At 37.9% G+C, this 17,535-nt stretch overlaps 1 protein-coding gene across 9 annotated transcripts in view; it reads right to left on the bottom strand.

Moving 5' to 3' along the window:
* The window catches only part of LOC116463750 (E3 ubiquitin-protein ligase Arkadia), a 116,511-nt gene that overhangs the window by 69,766 nt on the left and 29,210 nt on the right, over positions 1-17,535 (bottom strand). For all 9 annotated transcript variants that reach the window (XM_058434834.1, XM_058434832.1, XM_032147003.2 and 6 more), the window contains exon 2: positions 1,931-2,829. In XM_058434834.1, the coding sequence (XP_058290817.1) occupies positions 1,931-2,810 (880 nt within the window). In that variant the 5' untranslated portion in view covers positions 2,811-2,829. The remainder of the gene's footprint in view (positions 1-1,930; positions 2,830-17,535) is intronic.

The following is a 17,535-nucleotide window of genomic DNA, read 5'->3' as shown; positions in this document are numbered from 1 at the left end:
GAACTTCTGCTCCACATCAACCATCCTGTCTCACTGACTTGAAGCACAAACTGAGCTCTCCTGTTCTTGCTCCCAAAACTAGTACATGCACATTCTGACCACTTGAGAAAAATGTGACAATTAAGCAAGAGAACTCCTTATTTTCCTGAGGGAATAGTTATTCTACACTCCTTTCAGCTGGCTGTACATGATCAAAATGAACTCTTCTCAAAAAAGTATTTGTGTAGGTTAAAACTGATCTGAACATGGCCAAGCCTAAGATTAATAACAAGGTTACTGGTTTAGGGTTCTGGCAAAAATAGAAAAATAAAAATGAAAAAGGAAAGAGATTCTTGGAAAAGGAAGGGACTCATAAAGAAGAAGAGAAGAAGAAGAAATGGCACATCCAAAAGTAGACTAGCAGGCCCTGACCTTAACAGGCAAGACATAAGGTAAAACTGAGAAAGCTTATGTTAGTATTAGAAACCATGATCTAGCTAGCCCTTTAGAAAGCTCCCCCTAGGCCCATTGCCCTATTCCCTAATTTCACAAGAAATTAATCTTTTCCCTCAGTTCAGACAGCTCTTCAATGCTCACTTCAACAACTCCCTTTAAATTACAACTGTAAAAGTGATGCATTATCTTAGGATGGTTTGTATATATGGAACATACATTTCAGGACTGCCTGCAAATAAACTTATTCTACTTAAATATCACATTTACTGTGTGCGTGTGAGAGAGAGAGAGAAAGAGTCAGCGCGCATAAGCAAGAGCACACACGCTCAAGAGCACTGACAGGAAATAGTCCCTATCCAATTTTAATTGATGTATCGTATGCACTGTCAGGACTAAAAGTCTCTGGGTCCTAGTATTAGAATAAAAGTTACCACTCAAATACTTGAAATTATTTTTCAGCTATAAAGAACATGATAACAGCAAACAACAAGAATACAGTACTTAAAGAAAAAATATTGAGAGCCCAAGGCAGGTGGATCGCCTGAGCTAAGGAGTTCAAGACCAGCCTGGGCAACTTGACAAAACCCAGCTCTACAAAAAATACAACAATAAGCCAGATATGGTGGTGTGTGCCTATAGTCTCAGCTACTTGAGGCGCTGAGGTGGGAGGGCGGCTTGAGCCCAGGAGGTGAAGGTTGCAGTGAACCAAGACTGCATCACTGTACTCCAGCCTGAGCAACAAAGCCAGATGCTGCCTCAAAAAAAAGAAAAAAAAATATTAACCAGTCTTTTTTAGTGACTAAAACTGTTCTTAATATGGTTGAATCCATCATACAGGTAGCTGAAAAAGTATTCATAAGAGTCAAGCATATTAAAGAAACACAAGGAAAAAAATGTGTACCATAAATGAAGAACGTATATAAAATATAATCTAATATGTATAAAATGTAATAAACGAGGCCAGGTGCGGTGGCTCATGCCTGTAATCCCATCACTTTGGGAGGCCGAGGTGGGCAGATAATTTGAGGTCAGGAGCTCAAGACTAGCCTTTTCAACATAGTGAAACCCCGTCTCTACTAAAAATACAAAAATTAGCTGGGCATGGTGATGGGCACCTGTAATCCTGGCTACTTGGGAGGCTGAGGCAGGAGAATTGCTTGAACCCAGGAGGCGGGGGTTGCAGTGAGCCGAGATTGCATCACTGCACTCCAGCCTGGGTGACACAATGAGACTGTTTCAGAAAAAAAAAAAAAGCAATGAATGGTTATTCCCCCAAAAAACTCTGACTTATTTTTGTCACTAGAAATTTTTTAAATTTTTATCTCAGCATTGGAGTCATGGTTTAATACTACAATTGGTAATTTACATGACTTAAAGGTAAAAGTTAATAGAACCTGATAGTCCCTTTAAATAAAATCAGTAAGACACAAACAAAAAATTAAGCACAAATACAATGCAATCAGTTCCATGTTTTACTCAGCTTAAACATTTTTACCTGAGGGAACAGCCGGATTGTTTTGGTGGTTTTCACTGGCAGAAACAAACAAATCTTCTTCTCCTTCAGTTGATGAGCTAGAAGAGGATTCACTGCTGAGGTCATTCTCACTGGAACTACTAGAACTAGGTAGCAAGGCATATTTTCTTCGAGCTAACACTTCTCGTTTCTTCCTCTGCATTAATATCCTCTCTTTTTGTTTCTGTGTCCTCTGTGAGGAATTATTTTTTACAAATCTCTTTCTGCATGGAAGTCTCCGTAATGAACTGCCATGTAAACAGGGTCTTTTCATTAACAATCCCGATACAGATTCTGTCTCAGTCCGAGGCCACTTATGAGACCGTGCACTATGGCTTCTACTTTTAGCACTCAAAATGGTCTGGGAATGTCTTACAGAGACTTCTTTATCCTCATCTGAAGTCACAGTATCAGAATCTCCAAAATGCAGACTAGATGATGGAGAAGAAAGACAATCACTAAAAGAGGAATCATTATCTTCATCACTTGGTGTTCCTAGGTGTTGCCTCAGTCCTAATATTCCCTGGTTTTCTTTAACACAATTCTGCACATATGAAGGGCCAGCCTGCTGGCTTTTGCGTTTTTTCCTCACAACGAGACTTTTTTCTTCTTCTTGCTGGTTACCATTCATGTCCTTCTCTTGCTTTTGAGAATCATCACACAGGTGAGAGAATTCATTCCCCACTTTACTATTAATCATCTCAACTCCTGCAGGAAAACTTTTGGCTGCCCCAATGGGCTCTGGATGCAAAAGGATCCCTTTTAGACTCTCCTGTGTCTTTGGTGCATCAGAAGGAATCTCACTCTTCATATCCACTTTTAAGGTGTAGAGCTTGTTACATTCAGGAGTCCATTGAGACATGGGAAACTTTAAGGAAAGCCTAGAAGACAAAATTAGATATTTAAAAGATTTTTAATGTGTTTTATTATACTATTTAATTGAAGAGTTCTCAAATTCCACCAAGAAGATCCCTTATAAAGGCAGAACTGTCTTTTCCTCATCAGTACACAAAACGTCTGTTATGAATTATTTTACCGTTCTTATAAAACGTTTTTCTCTGGTCACTCTACTCATGCATCCAATTTTTAGAAATACAGTAAATATAGAGCATAAGCCTACTTAAAAACTTCTATTCACCAAAAACTGATCTTATTGCATCTCTTACTACCTTCAGCAACAAAACATATTTGGTCAAATCAAACAATTACTTCAAAACCTATTTCAGTGAAATATAGATAAAACGATTCGAATTCAAAAGACTAATTAGTCAACATGTTATACTTCTGGTATGACATTTTTAAGTGGTTATTATTAAATATTTCTGTACATCTAGATGGTTATACATTAGATTGATACTATTAATAATGAGCTAATGAATATAAGCTTCTCTTTTCTATTTTTTTATCCTTCATACTACTCTATTAATTCTCTAATGAGAATCTGAATTCTCCTGATAGTAGACACAACTACTGCATTTCAGTTTTAGATACAAAAAGATTAGAGCCAAGACTGTGGGCTGCTGAAGATCATTCAGTTAAATAAACAGTACAGCAGAATATAAAATCAAACTTTGTACAGCTAATCTATCTAAATCATTCAACATCTTAAATTACGAGCTGCCAAAGAGATCTGAACTTAAAGCATTTACAACAATGCAATGTACATATGAAAATAATGTAATAGTAAATATCATCACTCAAAATGAAACATATTCATCAGAAAGGCAGTTACTGTGACAAATGAAGAGCTTTACTAGTGCAAAATATGAATAAACAATGTTAACATATTTTTAACAAGTTTTTATTAAGTATAGCATACACACATATTCTAAGTTTATAGATCAATGAACACTAACAAAATGAACCCCTCTATGTAACTGGCACACAGAGAAACAACATAACCAGCATCCTAGAAATCTTCTTCCCATTACTACAGCCCACCAAATTGTTAACAACTATGTAACTTCTGACATCATAGATGTGTTTTGCCCATAAAATACATTTTTAAACCAGTTCCTAAAAAGCGAGTACAACAGCTGCTTAGTAAGCAAGTATTTTCCCTCTCTACAAATGGGTTACAGAAATATACAATCTTACAGGTCTCCCACGTTACTGTAGTATATAACTTTACTATCAGAGCAAATGACAATAATTAAGGCACAGAATGACCTATTCCTACAGAAAGCTATCAAAACCACTATCTTCTTTTATTCTTATTCACAAGGACAGGCAGTGCTGTATCCAAGATCAGCCATCACGCCCTATCTGTAGTTCAGCAGGATCAGTGATAAACCAGGAACACAAAGATGAGTGAACATGAGCATGGCAATGAGCAAATTACAGAAGGCAGCCAGTCAGACAAGGATCACTTTAATTAAAGGCAAGAAAACATAAGTCACAATGATAAAACAAAGGTACATGTGATCTAAGAGTTGAATGGGGTCAAATAGGATGGCTGTAATAAAGAACACAGGTAATAACAAGTGTTAGAGAGGATGCAAAAAAAAACATTGGAACCCTCATATATTGCTGATGGAAATGTAAAATGATACAAGCTACTTTGGGAAGTGGTCTAGCAGATCCTCAAAAATTAAATACAAGCTGGGCGCGGTGGCTCATGTCTAATCCCACCACTTTGGGAGGCCAAGGCGGGCAAATCACTGGAGGACAGGAGTTTGAGACCAGCCTGGCCAACATGGCGAAACCCCATCTCTATTAAAAATACAAAAATTAGCCAGGCTAGTGGCGCATTGACTGTAATCCCAGCTACTTGGGAGGCTGAAGCATGAGAATCGCTTGAACCTGGGAGGCAGAGGTTACAGTGAGCTGCGATTGCACCGCTAAAGTCCAGCTTGGGTGACAGAGCAAGACTCTATCTCAAGGAAAAAAAAAAAAATTAAACACAGAATTGCTATATGACCTAGCATTTCCACTACCCAAGAGAAATGAAAACACATATTCATAAAAAAAGACTTATAAACAGCAACATTAGTCATAACAGCCAAAAAGTGGGAACACAAATGCCAATCAACTGATGAATAAATAAATCCATACAAAAGATTATTACTCAGCAATAGAAAGAAATGAAGTACGGTAGTCCCTCGCTATCCAGTTTAACTTTCCGCAGCTTCAGTTACTCACAGTATGAGAAACCACATTCACGTAAGTTTTATTACAGTATGTTGTTAGAATTTTGCTACTTTATTGTTGTTGTTAGTCTCTTATTCTGCTTAATTTATAAATTAAACTTCATCATAGGCATGTAGGTATATGAAAAAAAAAACCACTATATGGTTTCAGGCATCAACTGGGGGACTCAGAATGGTCTCCCTTTGGATGGGGGAGGGGACTACCATACTGATTCAAGCTACAACATGGATGAACAATATGCTAAGTAAAAGAAATCAGTCAAAAAGGTAACATAATGTAAGATTCCCTTTATATGGAATGTCTGGAATAGGCAAATCTACAGATACAGAATGTGGTTACCTAGGGCTGGGATGATAGGAGGATTCAACTATGATGGCCAAAAAGCAGGGAGTTTCTGGCCAGGCGCGGTGGCTCACGCCTGTAATCCCTACACTTTGGGAGGCCGAGGCGGGCAGATCACCTGAGGTCAGGAGTTCGAGACCAGCCTGGCCAACATGGTGAAACCCTGTTTCTACTAGAAATACAAAAAATTAGCCAGGTATGGTGGCGTGCACCTGTAATCCCAGCTACTCAGGAGGCTGAGGCAGGAGAACTGCTTGAACCAGGGAGGCAGAGGTTGTAGTGAGCTGAGATCACACCACTGCACTCCAGCCTGGACAACAAGAGTGAAACTGTGTCTCAAAAAAAAAAAAAAAAAAAAAAAGGTGGGCCACCAGGTGCAGTGGCTCACGCCTGTAATCCCACCACTTTGGGAGGCTGAGGCGGGTGGATCACCTGAGGTTAGGAGTTTGAGACCAGCCTGACCAACATGGTGAAAAGAAACCCTGTCTCTACTAAAAATACAAAAATTAGCCAGGCATGGTGGCAGGCACCTGTAATCCCAGCTACTCAGGAGGCTGACACAGGAGAATCGCTTGAACCCAGGAGACAGAGGTTGCAGTGAGCCGAGATTGTGCCATTGCACTCCAGCCTGGGCAACAGAGCAAGACTCTTGTCTCCCAAAAAAAAAAAAGGAAAAAACGGTATAGAATTTCTTTTTTTTTCAGTGAACTGAAAATGTTCTACAATTGGTTGTGGTGCCGGCTATTCAACTCTGTGAATAAAAAACCCAATGAAGAAATTAAATCTCAATAAAACTCATGGCAGAAAGTCAAGAGGTTTAAAAAAGTGAAAAAGTCAAGAGGAAAAGTATCAAGATTTTTAGGCATCAGATAACTATATAGACTCCATCAGCAACAGAAGCCTCATGATATATGTTGGAAACAGCTGGGGTTCTTCCAGAAACCCATGTCAAAGTTATGTTCTGGTGGATTTCAGAGGAGGAGATCTTGGCGTCTTTATTGGCTGAAGATTTAAAAACTAGACTCCTCATCCATAATTACTAAGTCCTCATGTTGATAATGGAGATCATGAGAAGCAATGAAAACTTGCCAAAAACCAAACAAATTCTGAGAACATGCAGCCATACATTAATTTACAAAGAAGCGATTCACAGCACAATTAACTAAACCCAATTTCTTTTCCATCATTTCATGTCCCAAAACCAAAACAATGCAATCAACTATGGTTAAATCTGTTCTGATTTTTGATCAGTTTAGTCTGTCCATTGAGACAAGGGTAGAGGGGAGCAAGGAGGGGTGGTTCGGTGTATGCTGTGGTGTGTGTTTGTACACCAGTTAACTGTTCTCTGAGTTATCATGTCATGCAGTCATTAAATGCAAAATTAATATACCATATAACTAAGAGGTTCCCACCCAGGGAGTAATTCATACTATTTTTTTTTCTAAAATCCATCGCTGTATTGTATCATGTTCTAAATTTTTTTTTCTAAAATCCATCGCTATAATTGTATCAGGCTGTATTTTGAACTGAGAAGAGGAAAGTTCAAAAGGAAATAAACACAAGTATTGTATTTAACTTAAAAAGCAGCAAATATAACAACAGACAATATTCTAAATTATTTGCTGTTTGATAAAACCGTATTCTAGTCTTTTATTTTTGTAAAAATTATTGGCTGATCTAATTTACAAAGGAGGCAAATGTGTACAAGATATATCTCCTTAGTGACATTATAAATGGCTTGCTGTTATACACTGTTTCAATACTGAAACCATAGTACTAGTCCCTCTTTGTGTAGATCGATCCAATCATTTTATTGCTATGTCACGATGACTGTATGCTAATTACTCCTGATACTAGTGTAGAATACACCACTATTAGTAAACCTTGCACTAAGAAAATACGATAGCTAAAAAAATACTAACTTTCAAAACTAAAAATTAGGGTTGGGATTTAGTAATTCACATTATAAACAAGTTTATGTGAGCAAAAGGAGGAAAAACCCATTAAGACTATCCATACAACTCTGAGGAACTCTACTTCTAAACTGTGATACACTATTATTGGTATGATGCTTCACTACCAATTATAAATATGAATACTTGTTTCAACTTTAAATAAAAATGTAATGTTTGCTTACATGACTCTAAAGAAATAAGATTTTAAAAGAAAAAAAAAGCCGACTGGGCACAGTGGCTCACGCCTGTAATCCCAGCACTTTGGGAGGCCAAGGAGGGCGGATCACCTGAGGTTGGGAGTTCGAGACCAGCCTGACCAACAATGGAAAAAACCCGTCTCTACCAAAAATGCAAAGTTAGCCAGGCGTGGTGGCACATGCCTGTAATCCCAGCTGCTCGGGAGGCCGAGGCAGGAGAATCGCTTGAACCCGCAAGGCAGAGGTTGCGGTGAGCCGAGATCGCGCCACTGCACTCCAGTCTGGGTGACAAGAGCAAAATTCCGACTCAAAAGAAAAAAGAAAAAAAAAAGCCATAGATGACTTGGCATTTTTCTAAGAAAGTTTTAGAGATTATCAGAAAACCAACTAGAAATATATCTACAATTTAACTATCTTTTTAATATAATTAAGTGAAAAAATAATACTTGTACTACAGGGATATCACTTGGGGTGTGTATTAAATTTTTAATTCTCTTATTTATTTTACTATGTGCCAGCTTAAGTATATTAAATCAAATGCCTGACAGAATATTCTCTTCTACTACCTATAACTACTACTACTCATATCTAGATAATACAGACAATATGCTTTGTTACATATTCTAAATGGTCAAAATTTCATTAGCAAGAAAGGTATTTTCCCTCAAAAGTATCACTCTGGACCCTTAAGTGCATTAGCTCATACTAAAATTTTTCAAGAGATTTCTGCTAGGAGTACACAACCTAATAATGTACTCAATTATGAAAAGAAGAGCGAGACCCTTGATAAACTTATTACCTTTTCTAGTAGAAAGGAGGAAGTTATACTCAGGATAACTGCTATGAAGCTGTAAGATAAACTTGATTTCTCGCTGGGCGCAGTGGCTCACGCCTGTAATCCCAGCACTCTGGGAGGCTGAGGAGGGCGGATCATAACAGCATTATTTGCAAAAACCAAAAGGTGGAAGCATCTCAAGTGTCCACTGAAGTGATGAATAGATAAACAAATGTGATATATACGTACAATGAAATAGTATTCAGCCTTAAAAAGGAAACCCTGACACATTACAACATGGATGAATCTTGAAGACATTATGCTAAGCGAAATAAGAAGACACAGCAAGACTAATATTGTATGATTCCACTTATATGAATTACCCGGAGTAGTCAAATTCATAGACAGAAAATAAAATGGCGGTTGCGAGGGCCTGAGGGAGGGGGAGAATAGGAGTTAGTGTTTAATGGTTACTGAGTTTCAGTCGGGGAAGATAAAAAGTTGTGGAAATAGACGGAGATGTTGCACAACAATGTCAATGTACTTAATGCCAAATTATAAACTTAAAAATGGTAATTTTATGTTACATACATTTTACCACCAAAATAATTCAAAAGAGATATTGTTATAAAACATTATCCTGGAAAGGCCAGTAAAGTCACTCAAACAAGAGAATGGGCATAAATATGTAAAAGAAGAACATTTAGTCCTATTTTGGCATCTGCTTCTCAGAGAATCTGGACTAAAACACACTTTAAAAAATCACCCTCTCTTCCTTATCACTCAAACTCATATTCTGTCTTTCACAAAGTACTTACTACTAACTGAAAAGATCTTGCTAGCCTATTTATTACACAAAGTGTCTCAGTAGAATATAAGTTCCAAGGAAGTGGGAATCTCTAGGCAGATCTCTAGCAATGAAAACAGTTGACTGGCACATAGTAGGCACTCAATTAGTATTTTTTTTAATTGCATTAATCTCTAAAAGAATGGGTAAAACGAAGGAAGTAAAACACAACTGCCATATTTCTAGCTTAGGTAACTAAGAATATGGCGACACCAATAGCTGAGATAGAAAAGAAAATATGCAGAATGAGAATAATAACAAAATTAGGAAAACAATACCTAAGATTTCCTGGAACATTTACTATTGCCCAATTTCCTTTTCAGGTATTCTGTAGCCACAAGATATTTACCATATAACTGGGGATAATCAGGTCCTTAAAAGAGAGAAACTGACCACAGAAAAGAACAGTAGGGAGCCAAAAGATTTTTTCCTATATATTATTGGTAAACTGACCTACATGCTACTTCTTGGGGAATAGGAAATATTAAATAGGAAAGTGGTTGCATCTTCCAGAAAGTCTATTAAGATCACTCTTCATGTCCCTTAGGGTCTCAAGGCTCAAAGTTATAAAGTAAATCTTCAAACTAGACTGGCAGGATTCAGCTCACAGACATGGTTTGTTTGCCATATTAATTCAGGGGGAAAAAAACTGATGGTTAATAGTGAAACACTATAGGCATTCTCATTCAAATCTGGAAGAAAAAAAGGAATTCATTGTTATAAAACATTGTCCTGGAAAGGCTAGTAAAGTCATTTAAACAAGGGAATGGGCATACATATTTGAAAGCAGGTAATGTTTTTCATTATTGGCAGACGACACTGACAAATGAGCTCAACAATAGAAAACCACTGGCAACAGTAAGACAGGCCAGTTACTTATATATTTACCAAAAATAAATAAATACAAATAACACTCCAAAAATCAATGACTTTCCTTTACACAAACAGTAGCTAGTTAGAAAATACTACAGAATAACAAAAATATACTACTTACAACAGGAATGAAAATATTTAATATCTGGTATGAAATTTAACAAGAGACACAAAGGACCTACATGAAAACAATTATAACAATGTCAGTTACGCAAAAATTTATGGGAAATTCAATTTGATGCCAAAATAATAGCAAATCCTTTCAGTTATAAAACAGGGTAAACCAGGATGCTATTTCCTCACTTTCTTTTTTTTTTTTTTTTCTTCAAGATTGAGTCTCGCTCTGTCACCCAGGCTGGAGTGCAGTGGTGTGATCTCGGCTCACTGCAACCTCTGCCTCCCGGGTTCAACCGATTCTCCTGCCTCAGCCTCCCGAGTAGCTGGGATTACAGACATGCACCACCATGCCCAGTTAATTTTTTGTATTTTTAGTAGAGACAAGGTTTCACCACGTTGGCCAGGCTGGTCTCGAACTCCTGACCTCAGGTGATCCTCCCGCCTTGGCCTCCCAAAGTGCAGGGATTACTGGCGTGAGCCACCCCACCTAGCCAATTTCCTCACGTTCAAAGATTCTCTGTCATCCAGGAAATCCACCAGAACACTGTAGATCTGTTAATACTTTTGCATTAAGCAGCTCGGAATTTTTCCTTACTTTTCTCAGATCCAAAGTAAAACCTAGACACCCTCTAGGTAAAGAGCAGGAAGGACAGGCAATCTCCTTACTGGATGTGTCTATGCTGATATTAATAATGAGAAGTTTCCTATTATTTGCCACTGTCACTTTGGTGAGTCTTTTGATGGCATTTAAAAGACATTGGAAGAACGATTTATATGGAGTGGGAAGAGGTTAAACAACCTAAACCCAAAGACGTTCACTATACCCCTTAACCTAAACAGATACCCACAGAAACAATTACTTGTTAAAAGAGGACTGCACAAGGGATAGTCATGTGAGGAGATTAAGGGACATCCTCCATTCCAGATTGGTCTGGATATTGCTGCTCATGCTATAAAAAGGAATGAAAATACAGTTAAATGGAGATTAGAATTGTCAGATTCTGGAAGTCAAAGTTATCTTTTGGGAGGTCTGTCTAGGATAACTATCTCCTCTGCCAGGTAAAGAGGAACTGAGAATCAAAGATGGAACCACGCTTACATTTAGACAGACTTTCACATGATTTTAGTATCTCAGCTAAGGCTTGCTCTGAATGAAGTAAAATTCTCTGTCACCTCTAAGCACAAAGACCTCAAAACACTTAAGGGAGAGAACTAGCTAACAGACAAAACCACTAAGAGGAAAATTTCAAGGTTAATTAGTCTTATAAAATATTTCCAAAATATTTTATAGGAAGCTTGGCCAGGTGTGGTGGCTCATGCTTGCAATCCCAGCACTTTGGGAGGCCAAGGCGGCCCCGGGGGATCACTTTAGGTCAGTAATTCGAGTCCAGCCTGGCCAACATGGTGAAACCCCGTCTCAATTAAAAATACAAAAATAAGCCAAGCATGGTGGTACGCGCCTGTAGTTCCAGCTACTTGGGAGGCTGAGGCGGGAGGATCACTTGAACCTGGGAGGCAAGGTTGCAGTGAGGTGAGGTCATGTCACTGTACTTCAGCCTGGGTGACAGAGAAAACTCTGACTCAAAAGAAAAAAAAAATTTATAAGAAACTAGAGAAAATGAAGGCATAGCAATAACCAAAAAAGCTACAGTAAATCTAGGAAACATGTGAAATTATGGAAAATGAAATATTCAGTGAATACTGAGTGATAAACAGTGATGTAGATTTTCGATCTAGGGATCACTGAGTTACAGTCTTGACTCTGCCCCTATGTAATCTTGGCCCCACTACTCTTTAAAACTGTTTCTAGTCTATAAAATTGGAATAATAATAGTACTTACCTCATAAAATTCCGTAACGGTTAAATGAGAGTACCTAACAAAGCACATGGCATAGTGGCTGTTGTTATTAATTACTTTCCTAAAGGAGCAGGTACATACGTAAGACTTAACATTTAAGACTTTCTCTTATACCTAAAAATAAATGAAATCTTCGAGATCCAGAAGGGCATAGGCCAGGCGTGGTGGTTCACACCTATAATCCCAACACTTTGGGAGGCCAAGACAGGCAGATCACTTCAGGTCAGGAGTTCAAGACCAGCCTGGCCAACATAACAAAACCCTGTCTCTATTAAAAATACTAAAATTAGCCGGGCATGGTGGCACCCACCTGTAATCCCAGCTACTGGCGAGGCTGAGGCAGGAGAATCACTTGAACTCACGAGGCGGAGTCTGCAGTGAGCCGAGATTGCATCACTGCACTCCAGCCTGGGCAACAGAGCGAGACTTCGTCTCAAACAAACAAACAAAAAAAGGCAGGGCATAAAATCTGGGATCTAACCTATAAGGACACAGAGGCATAAGAATGATACAATGGACTTTGGGGGAAAGGGTGGAAAGGGAGGTCAGGGATAAAAGACTACACATTAGGTACAGTATACATGGCTCAGGTGATGGGTGCACCAAAATCTCAGAAATCACCACTAAAGAACTTATTCATGTAACCAAACACCTGTTCCCCAAAAACCTATTGAGATATAAAAAATAAAAATTAAAACAACAAAAAAGAAGGGCATAAAAAACTGTTCCCACAAAAGTTTGAAGTATAGAAACAAAGAACCAAATTTCTTTAGCATAAAACCTATCAAAGCCCAGAATTCTACAGACTTTCCTCTATTATGGAGGACTGGAGTTTGGTAGCTGGATGTTTCAGCCCCCTAAATTCTAATACCAGATATTCTGCTTTTGGAAACAGATAAGTTAAACCTCTCTCAAATAATAGGTTTCAATTTCTCAGTGAACTTAATGATTTTCTCATCTGTCTTGTTAAAGTATTCTGAAATCCTTAAATATTAGTCATCAAAGAGAAGCATAACACCAACTTACATCTCCTGTCAATACAAACTGGGTGAAGTTCAGTATGTTAGAGTCTACTGCTCTAGCGATGACTCTGTTATTATCACGGCCAATAGCAAAATGAAGGATGTATCTAACCTCACGAGCCTGAACAGTATCTGGGAGTCAGTTCTTTTTTGGTAGGGTGGCAGCAGCACTACAAGTCATAGGGGCACACTGCACAAGTGTCTAATATTTCTGGTAAAGAAGCCTGGATCCTGAAATGTATATTGAAACATAAAATATGAGACATAAAGATATTGTTAATTAATTACTATATATTACAATATATAATGCATATTTACTATATATAATGCATATTCTATATTGTGATATATTTATGTACAGTATATACATATATATTATCTTTATTGTATATAAAATTATGTATCTTACAAAATATATAGTATATTTGCATATTACATATCTAACAAATTTTATATATCTAACATTTAAAATACGTATTTTATGTATGAAATACATATTTATATTTTATATAACACAAAATATAAAATTGTATGCCACATAAAATAAAATCTAAGAGAACTAAACTCAAAAATCCATTAACCCCATTTCGATGCAGTAGCTGTATTTTCCTACCAATAAATACTTTTGTGTTTTTTGTTTTTGTTTTTTTTTTGAGATGGAATCTCACTCTGTCACCCAGGCTGAAGTGCAGTGGCACAATCTCGACTCACTGCAACCTCCACCTCCCAGATTCAAGCAATTCTGCTGCCTCAGCCTCCCGAGCAGCTGGGACTACAGGCACACACCACCACACCCGGCTAATTTTTTTATTTTCAGTAAAAACAGGGTTTCACCACGTTGGCCAGGCTGGTCTCGAATTCCTGACCTGAGGTGATCCACCCACCTCAGCCTCTCAAAGTGCTGGGATTACAGGCATAAGCCACCATACCCGACTTAAATACTTTTAAATATCCAGTAATAACATGTTAAAAGTGAAATGGAAAAAAGATCACTTTCCCCAAAGCAACAAAAATAGCTATATAGTTATTCCAAGGTATTAAGCCTGACAAGAACAGCCTGACAAGAAAGGTGTATAAACCTATATGAAAAACACTACAAAACTGTACAACAGGATATAACAGACAATCCTAGTAAAGAACGAGAGACCTCATTTCTGGATGAGCAACGACTCCAAATTGGCTCTGCCACAAATTAGAAGAAAGCCAATTTTTTTTAAAACTATAAAACATTAACATTACCATCAGACGTATCAGGCCTTTAAAAAACACTGTATTTTTTCAAATGGCCTGAACACATACACCTAAGGATCCATTCAAATTAATATTGTTTGCATTTTCTCATTATTTTGTTCAGTGGAACTTTAAAATAATTAAAATTTAATATAAGAAAATAAATAAATGGATCACATCTGTAATCCCAGCACTTTGCAAGGCCAAGGCAGGTGGATCACTTGAGCCCAGGGGTTCAAAACCACCCTGGGCAACATGATGAAACCTCACCTCTACAAAAAAAAAAAAAAAAAAAAAAAAAATATATATATATATATATATATATATATTAGCCAGGGTGGTGGCACGTGCCTCAAGTCTCACCTACTGGGGTAGCTGAGGTGGGAGGATCACTTGAGCCCAGAAGGCAGAGGCTGCAGTGAGCTGAGGTCTTACCACTGCACTCCAACCTGGGCGACAGAGCATGGCGTTGTCTCAAAAAAAAAGAAAAAAGAAACAAATGTATATATGCACAACTGAGAGGGCAGAAACAAAAGAGAAAAGCTGAACTCAAACTTTTTTTCATCCTTTTCTTATTTAAAAAAAAAAAAAGCATTCCATAAAATTAACTGCTAAGCAGCCTTTTAAAATCAGGCAGGATTTGTACAAACTGTTATGGAAAGTATGGATCATTTTCTTTAAACAGACTACAGGTAAGTCTGCTATTACAGGATTCTTCTTTGTAAAACAACTTATATTAATACATGCATTTGAAAAATACACACAACAGTTTGGGAGTTAAACAATAGGGTAGAAATTTATAGCACTGGGCTGGGGTCTTTTACCCTTTATAAGTTTCTGTATATATAGTTTGTTTTTTTCTAGAAAGTAAGCATTTACCAATTTTGAAATTAAAGATTTTTTAAGGAAATAAATTATGAGAACATATTTAAATTTTTCACTACATTAGAACACAACTTTGTTGACAACAGATTTCTACACAAACAAATCAAATATATGCAAGCACAATTTTTACAGGAATCTTGGCTAGGCATAAAATGTCTTAAGTGACCAGAAATGACCACCAATCCTGGACACCTTAATGACAGAATAGAGCAGAAACTCAGGAATGGCAGTGACTGTTAGCAGATTTGAATGGAATTGTCAAATGTGAGAACTGATTTTTAGTTACTGATGTTAGTCTACAATTCTAGGCATGGTGTTTTTGAACCCATCTTTACAAATAAATTTTAATGCTCGAAAATTATAATAATGTATCAAACCATTTCACAAAATCTTTCTTCATTAAAAGTGTAATAATTATGATTGCTGCATTAATGGAAAGTAGTCTATAAGAGCTCAACAAATAGGCCGGGCATGGTGGCTCATACCCATAATCCCAGTGCTTTGGGAGGCCGAGGCAGGTGGATCACCTGAGGTCGGGAGTTCGAGACCGGCCTGGCCAACATGATGAAACCCCGTCTCTACTAAAAATACAAAAAATTAGCTGGGTGTGATGGTGGGCGCCTATAATCCCAGCTACTCGGGAGGCTGAAGCAGGAGAATCGCTTGAACCCAGGAAGTGGAGGTTGCAGAGAGCCGAGATTGTGCCACTGCACTCTAGCCTGGACAACAAGAGCAAAACTCCATCTCAAAAAAAAAAAAAAAAAAAAGAGTTCAACAAATAATGTGACAAACCTGGAAGACAAACCTCCAGGACCTTTTGTTCTCGATAATTCAAGTAATAAATCTGTCAACTTTCAAAGCTTCAAACTTACAAACTACTCTTAGAGATTTCTGTTATTTTAACTTCCAGTTTCCAAAACTGAACTTTAAGTGGCTTCCAGATTTCCTCGGAGATTGGAACTGAAGAGTTCTCTCTTTTAAAGTGATAGAAGCCAAATCTAAAGACAATTGATGTTTTTATAAATATATGGAAAAGATGTCTGCTTCAACATGTCTTCAAAATTTAACAATCTGTAACAGGTAAATGTAAAATTAAACCATATTCCCAAATAAGCTCTTAAATCTTTATAGCAGCACATTTTAAATTCTGAACTATTAATTTTTTTGTCAATACTATTAAATGGTCTTTCTCTTATGAATAAGCATTGTCACATATGCTGAATGATGCATTTACGATCTCTAGAAAATCAAACTTAAAAATGCAAAAATAAAAATTATTGTGGCCTATACAACAGCGGTTTCCAACCTTTTTGGCACCAGGGACCGGTTTCATGGAAGACAATTTTTCCACGGACCCAGGGTGGGGGTGGGTGGGTGTGGTTTGAGATGATTCGAGTACATTTATTGTGCACTTTATTTCTATTATCATTACATTGCAATATATATTATACAATTCACCATAATATAGAATCAGTGGGAGCCCTGAGCTTGTTCTCCTGCAACTAGATGGTCCCAACTGGGGGTGATGGGAGACAGTGACAGATCATCAGGCATTAGATTCTCGTAAGGAACACGCAACCTAGATCCCTCACATATGCAGTTCACAATAAGGTTCACGCTCCTATAAGAATGCCGCTGCTGATCTGACAGGAGGCAGAACTCAAGCAGTAATGTGAGAGATGGGGAGTGGCTGTAAACATAGATGAAGCTTCACTACTCATCCACCACTCACCTACTGCTACGTGGCCTAGTTCCTAATAGGCCACAGATGGGTACCAGTCCGTTGCCCAGGGGTTGGGGAACCCTGCTATACAGAACTCTGGAGAAAACAATGTCACTGAAGCAGTGAGCACATCCTTGTGAGAGGCAGGAAATACTGTTTGAAATAGGTAGGGCAGAACAAAATTATGGTGGGCCCAGCAAGATGAAAAATGTTCACTGATACGGTATATGCTCAATTATTCAAATAATTACAGAATAACTACTTTATATGCTGGATCTGTGGGCAGAGAGAGAAAACACTGGGTCCCATCCTTCAAGAAGCTCACAATTTAGTATGATGGAAAGAATTACAGAATATAAATAATTAGGCGAAGGTGGGCAGATCACGAAGTCAAGAAATCAAGACCATCCTGGCCAACATGGTGAAACCCCTTCTCTACTAAAAATACAAAAATCAGCTGGGCGTGGTGGTGCGTGCCTGTAGTCCCAGCTACTCGAGTGGGTGAGGCAGGAGAATCGCTTGAATCCGGGAGGTGGAGGTTGCAGTGAGCCGGAAATCATGCCACTGCACTCCAGCCTGGCAACAGAGCAAGACTCCATCTCAAAAAAAAAA

The sequence above is a fragment of the Hylobates moloch genome, unplaced genomic scaffold (genome assembly GCF_009828535.3).
Source record: "Hylobates moloch isolate HMO894 unplaced genomic scaffold, HMol_V3 SCAFFOLD_58, whole genome shotgun sequence".
In the NCBI taxonomy this organism is placed as follows: Eukaryota; Metazoa; Chordata; class Mammalia; order Primates; family Hylobatidae; genus Hylobates; species Hylobates moloch.
The sequence above is the reverse complement of the archived record's forward strand: the minus strand, read 5'-3'. Positions and strand labels throughout refer to the sequence as shown.